General features: G+C 31.7%; 1 protein-coding gene and 1 long non-coding RNA gene across 3 annotated transcripts; one reads left to right on the forward strand and one right to left on the reverse strand.

The window, feature by feature from the left end:
• Positions 1 to 2,251: 2,251 nt before the first annotated feature.
• On the reverse strand, positions 2,252 to 4,448 carry LOC145017612 (putative amino acid permease 7). The gene is made up of 6 exons (XM_078975607.1): positions 4,178 to 4,448; positions 3,760 to 4,087; positions 3,449 to 3,663; positions 3,205 to 3,338; positions 2,879 to 3,106; positions 2,252 to 2,788 (listed from the first exon to the last, which is right to left on the reverse strand). Exons 1-6 carry the CDS (start codon positions 4,248 to 4,250, stop codon positions 2,387 to 2,389), a joined length of 1,380 nt encoding a protein of 459 aa, XP_078831733.1. The 5' UTR covers positions 4,251 to 4,448; the 3' UTR covers positions 2,252 to 2,386.
• On the forward strand, positions 4,082 to 6,825 carry LOC145017613 (uncharacterized). Of its 2 annotated transcripts, none has more exons than XR_013666594.1 (3): positions 4,082 to 4,295; positions 4,462 to 5,022; positions 6,733 to 6,825. It is a non-coding gene; the product is annotated as an uncharacterized LOC145017613 (long non-coding RNA). The 2 variants fall into 2 exon arrangements; XR_013666595.1 differs by lacking the exon at positions 4,082 to 4,295 and having other exon boundaries at positions 4,465 to 4,594; positions 4,943 to 5,022.

Genomic DNA, 6,825 nt, shown 5'->3' on the forward strand with positions numbered 1-6,825 from the left:
CATTCATACCCAACTCATCGAGTGCACCTACCAACTTATCGAGTTCCTTTGGTAATTTGAGAATCGGGAAAACCCCAGCCAACTTGTTGCGTTGATAGACAACTCGTTGAATTTTCCCATCTTAACATATTCAATCCTTTTTCATTAAGTGTAACGCTTTAGAACGTAGATTCGGAACTCAAGTGCTGAAAAACCACGTAAAGTTGCTAAGTTTACATCTATGCATAACACAAAGAGGCTAAAACACTCAAAGAATGCTTATTAAGGGACTTAGTACATGAAGAAAGCCTAGATCTAGATAAAGCTTGAAACTTTAAGCCCAATGAGGCCACAAGACATCCAGATCTGAAGTTATGACTTCATGACATGCTTAAACCAAGAACAGAACCAAAAATGAGCCAATATGACAATAAACTTTCAGGGAATGAGATCTAAGCTATAGATAAGCAAGGTGTCGATTTATACATCCAAATGACTGCAACAAGAAAGAAGATTTTGGATCTATAGCATCCTTTCCACACAAACCACTTCAACCTTCAAGCTTCTTCAAAAGAACACCAAGAAAACACTCTTCAAGCTCTCTTACACACAAATATGGAAGAGATTGCACGAGTTAGAGTTTTCTGGACATGGGAGACGAGTAAGGAGACCACCTAAAGGGTTTAAGGCCTTTAAATAGGGTGCAACACCCTAAAAATTATGGTTTCTTAATCAGCCATCAACTCGTCGAGTTGGTCCAAAAAGATCCGCGACACAAAGACTTTCAACACGTCGAGTTGTGGCCTTCTACTGGACGAGTTCTAAGGGAAAATTTTGCCTTTTTAATAAAATTCTCATACCTGAGAACCGATGTTACATCACTAAGCGTTGGACTTACAGATTTGGATTATTTTTTAGGTACCTCAGAGGATCACGGAAAAGCGAAGTCGTGATCGTGCACCTCCTCATATTATGTTTTGTGATTTTGAGAAAAAATCTGATGATAAACATGTTTCGAAAACTATTATGTAAACAATTATGATTTTTGGTTGGTTTGGAAAAGTTTAAAATTTTATGACATTTTATGAATGTTACATAGCAGGATACTAGAACTTGGATCTCTCTCTTAGACAGCGCATCAAGTAAATGTATCTTTATCGGTTAACCAATTTCTAAACATTATGTCAATGAACATAACTTTTATAAAATGGATGAAGTGGTTCGTGTTTTGAGAAAAAGTTTCTGAAATAGCGCGTGTGCGCGTGCGCGCTATATATATATATATATATATATATATATATATATATATATATATATATATATATAATTGTGGAAATAATTCTCATGACAAGATATTCTACTTAATTCCTTGTTCATAAGGTCGTGTCAAAGAATATTAATTTTTTTAAAATGACATAAATGGTCCCTCTTTTGTGAAGAATTTCAAAAGTTGTCCTTATATAAAAAATTACTAAAACAATCCTTAAAACAAAATGAGCCCTCACTAGATTTTTCGTTTAAAATTAGCAATGATTGACCTTGTTTTGAGAAAATACTTTAGAAATATTCGGTGTCCCATCTAAAGACAAAAATTAAAGAAATGCCTTTGTAATGGTTATCATGTAGGATTTATAGAATTGGTCCTTGTATGTAAGAGAAAATTATACAAATGGTCTGTATATAAAAAAGTTACAGAAATACTCCTTGACGCAATACTTGGACTTAAAACGTTCGTGTTTATCACATTTCATACTTTTAATCTACAAATACCTTTTTCTATGTATTTAATTCTAAAACTATAATATATGTTCAATTGCTTAAATCAGATATGATTATGTCTTGAGAGTCAATCATGAATCTCACTTCTATTGAACTTGAAATGTAGTGCCGATGGAATATTTTGGTTAACTGGTGGGGTGGCTCACGCCTTGCGTTGATTTTTTAATCTTATCTTTTGCATATAATTTTTATAACGTTCTCTTCCAAAGGGAACATTCAGTATTTTGTTATTAGACAATTGATCATTTCTTTAGTTTTGTATAACACAAGGATAATTTATGTAATTTTTCTTTTAGCATGAATTATTTATATAATTTTATGAGAAGCAGGGTCCACTTCTATTAAAACATGGACTATTTTATAAGTTAGAAAGACTATTTTTGTAGATTTTCTTTCTTTATTATTATTATTATTATTATTATTATTATTATAGATTTTTGTAAATATCCCTAACAAATATAAGAAATTATAGAATGTTAAATAACTCATTAAATAGGCCCAAAATATATAATTTTCATTGGAAAAACCACATAAATATGCATCTAACAATTTTCATTTCATTTATAAATATGCATCTAAACCTATGAAATTGATTTACTATATATATAATGAGATTACTCGATTTCAACTACTTCGATTTTGCTTCAATGAGTCCAGCTACCGATCCAACCAGAGCCACCACCGACACCACCATCAAAACGCCACTGAATATTTCAAGAACCACCCACTTTCTGCTCCAAGCTTCCACCCTTCGTTGCACTATATACATCTCCACCGGAAAATATATGGCCAACGGCCACAGGTTCAATGCTCCCAACACACCCAAAATCTCATTGAAGTATGGAAACACCAACGCAATTCCGGTGGTTGATGCCACGTAAGCTGTTCTAAAACATAGCCTGAACAGATTTAATCGAAAAACCGGCAACAATGGCAGCTTCAGTTCATAGAACTTCGTCAGAAATCCACTGTTGGGGAACTTTCCGGTGAACCATCTCTCGGAAAACGCAAATACTGGCTGACTGAATAGCTTTTGTTTCAATAAAAACAAAAAGTTGTAATTAACTTTACAAAAAGAAACAATTTGACTTTTAAGGTCACCAAGAAAATGAAGATTTACTTGATATCCTCCGATCAGATGTATTATAATGCATGCATTTGCAAAGTCAACAAGCCAATAAGGCTCGTAAAATCCAAATCCTGTCAAAAGATTTCCAGGTGTATCCTTCCCAAAGGCTGCATATCCAAAGCATCCACATCCAAGGTAGAAAAAAGTCGTCAACAGAATCGCAATCGCCGACGCCCTTTTTGCAACCTTGTTCTCCGCTGGTGGCGACTTCACAGTATCCTTCAAGTTTCAACTTATTTCATCAAACACCATGTAACATGTATATATATATATAGATCTTATGATTATCATTTATCATAACGGAAATTAATTCTAACCTGAATTTCTAAAAGGATAATAGCATATGGATACGCGAATGCTATGTCCCCAAGTGCTTGAAAAGTTATCCATAATTTGTGAGCTACACTAGCAGCCGGAGCTCCGGTGATGCTCCCGGCGATCGTACCATTTTCTGTTTTCATGTCATGAAATAAATCAAAACTGAGATTGAAATATGAATTATGAAGGCGTTTGTTGTTAATTAATCACTTAATGTCTTAATCTAATCATATCATATCATACCAATTACTTGAGCACAACCAAGCCCGAAACCAATAGAAGCGTAGCAAAACGACATCGCCGCTGCAACAACAGACACCCACACCATGCTATGGAAATCCGGTATCTGTGACATTACAACCTCCACCACTCCGAACAACAACATGTAAATGTTGCGTTTGTAGTAGCACTCAGCATCGTGTCCTTGTGTATGATAGCAACCGGATTTACGAATCGCACTTATGGAAAGAAAGAAAAGTCGCCGACGTTAACTAATCACACGAATTGTCATGAACGAAAATGAAAACGTAATTAGGAGAGTTTTTACTTTTTACCTCATACACGTCGCTGTCGTCACCACATAAGCAATCCCAGTTCCATAAAAGCTCACATACTGAAGCAAACCGCATATCCATGCTTGTTTTTCACCGAGGATAACTCTGACAGCATCTGTAAAAGACCGGTTTCTAGCTCCGGTGATCGGATCAGGTGACCGGTAGCAATCTGACATAAGAGTGGCAGAGACGTACGTCACAAACGCAAAGCAGAACAACGCAACCGGACCTCCGATCCAACCAAGCTGCGCCGTGCTCCAAGCCAGCGACAATACACCGGAGCCAATCACCGCTGTTATGATATGTGCAATCGTGCTCCATAACGTGCCTGGTTTCAATTCATATAGTTTCAGACACGTACCCTTTTCAATAATCCAAAAAACTCACAAAAAAATGTGTTTTTTACTCTGTCTTTTACCAGTTCTTATTGTGTTGTCGTCGTCTTTGTCGTTGGTGGAATCCAGAGGTTGGAGTTCAAGTTCTACCGCCATATTGGAGATGCAGATTCTGTTCAACGGATCTGAAGTAATTATAAGGTTTTGTTTTGTTTGAATAAGGAGTCGTAAGTCGTTGGCTCTTTGCTGTTGTCTAGCAAATGTGTCAAGATTCTTGGTCCCTTTTCGTTGTCATTAGCGACAATTTTCTTAAAACATGTTTGGAATTTCGTGCAGAAACTAATAATTATTGTTAGATGTTTTGTAGTGAGATAAAAGAGACAGAATGAAGCACATGAGAAAGCTATATAGGCACTGAACCAAGGATTCTAAATTGCAAAATCTGGAAGCGTATGATGGGATATGCTCGCCTAAAAGTGGTCCATTTGGTGCACTATCAGGTCTTGTTGACTCATGCGAGTCCAATAAAATATAAAAGTACAAAGGATAGCGGTTTAGATATATATGCCCAACTTTTTCTTTATTTGTATATATTTTTTTTAGATTTTGAGTTTCAAAATTATTCATTGAACAAAATTTTATCAACATTAAAATTGTTCTATCAAAGGATCAGTGTTTTTTTGTCATGATTTTCGGCAAAAACAATTGTTCTCTCAAAGGATCAGTGGGTTACGTATGAGATCTGTTTTGGCGAGAACTTTTAAATAAATTATGTTTAGAACTAAAATCGGAGATTTTGAGAAGTGATTTTGAAGTTCTTTAATGACGTTTTGGAGATGCTTGAACAGTGTGCAAGGATATCAATCTATTACTATGCTTGGAACGAGAAATTTTCATTTCCAAAGGTGCTGAGCATAATAAAAAAATGGTATGTATTCTTTTCCATTTTTTTACTTTTCTTTTGACGCATATAAGTTATTGGTTATTAAGAATCATATAAAGATGGTGACTAATTAAGAATTATAGAGACATTAATTCTTAAATTATATAAGCTTTAATTTAACAATAAAATACATAGTATAATATATAGTAAACAAACTTTTATCATGAGACTATTCTATGGAAGTTAAGGAATAAATATTATTTATTCTTAAATTTTGACATACAAGGTGTTTGATGAAATACCTAAATAAATTATTGTGAGTCTTTAAGTTGCAAATCCATGTTTAAGTTGGTGTATTAAGTTGTGAATTATAAACAAATCATTATATTGAACTGGTGTATTAAGTTGTGATATTTGTGTTTTAAACTGTGAACTGATCACATTAAATTGTGAATTTACTATTTAAATTGTGAATTGATTATATTAATTTGTGATATTTGTATATTAAAATTATGAATTTTTTTTGTATTAAGTTGTGAATTTATTGGATTAATAGTTTTAAATTGATAATATGATAGTGTATGCATACTTTTTATGTATTAAATTGTGAATTTATTGCATTAAGCTGTGAATTTTAGTTATTAAGCTGTGATTTTTATGTTTTAAACTGTGAATTGACTGTATTAAGTTCTGTATTTTCTGTTTAAAATGTGGATTGACTATATTAAGCTATGAATTTTGTGTATTAAATTGTGAATTGACTGTATTAAGTTGTAAATTGACTAGTATTAAGTCGTGGATTTATTTTATAATTTTTTTGTTTGCTTTTGAAATATAAAATGAAAGAAGCATTATACACATATATGATTGTATCTAAATTTGAATAAATTATGTAAAATTTAAATTGTGATATTTGTGTTTTAAACTATTAATTAAATGCATTAAGTTGTGGATTTCATGTTTAAACTGTGAATTGAATATATTAAGTTGTGAATTTTGTATATTAAACTCAGAATTTATTGTATTAAGTTGTGAATTGATTGTATTAAGAGTTTCAAGTTAATAATATTGTGGTGAATGCATACTTTTTGTATATTAAACTGTGAATTTTATATATTAAGTTGTGACTTTCTGTGTGTTAAACTGTGAATTTGTTGTTCAAACTATAAATTGATTATATTAAGCTGTGAATTTTGTATATGAAACTGTAAATATAGTATATTAAGTTGTGAATTGACTGATATTATGTTGTGATAATTTATAAGTTTTTTGTTTGTTTATCAAATATAAGATAAAAGAAGCATTATACACAAATATGATTTTATCTAATTTTGAATAAAGTACGTAAAATTTAAATTGTGAAAATTTATGTAAATAAACTTTGAAAGAATTAGCAATAGCCTATAAATTTGAAGGTATGCATATGAATTGAATGTATTTTGCTGAATTAAACTGTGAATTTTCTATTTAAACTGTGAATTGAATGTATTTTGCTGTGAATTTTTTATAATTTATGTTAAAATATGAATGATTTATATATAATTTTTTTGTTGATATTCTTCTTAATATATTTATTTTTTGTGTTTTATAAGTATGTAAGAATGTATTAGTTTTTTTTTAGTAGTTTTGCATTTAATTCAAAATGAGTGAATTAAATGGTTTTATTAAAGTGTGAATTTAATATTTAAGTTGTTAATGCATGACTTAATTTACAAATCTGATTTAAAAGAAATGTTGATTACGATGATATTACAGGTGGTTGTTGGCAGCGTTTGGTGGTGGTAATAGAGTTTAGGTTTTTGATTTCTATGAGTTTGTGAATTGTTGTAAAATAGTTTGTATTAAATT

Source organism: Lactuca saligna, chromosome 9 (genome assembly GCF_052625555.1).
Source record: "Lactuca saligna cultivar CGN05327 chromosome 9, ASM5262555v1, whole genome shotgun sequence".
In the NCBI taxonomy this organism is placed as follows: Eukaryota; Viridiplantae; Streptophyta; class Magnoliopsida; order Asterales; family Asteraceae; genus Lactuca; species Lactuca saligna.

What these genes read in the sequence shown, in the direction of transcription:
- LOC145017612 (XM_078975607.1), bottom strand. Translation starts at nt 4,250, where the DNA reads ATGGCGGTAGAACTTGAACTCCAACCTCTGGATTCCACCAACGACAAA. An exon ending in TTATCCTTTTAGAAATTCAG is followed by an intron (nt 3,107 to 3,204) that starts GTTAGAATTAAT and finishes TGAAACTTGAAG; the next exon opens with GATACTGTGAAGTCGCCACC. An exon ending in ATCTGATCGGAGGATATCAA is followed by an intron (nt 2,789 to 2,878) that starts GTAAATCTTCAT and finishes TTGAAACAAAAG; the next exon opens with CTATTCAGTCAGCCAGTATT.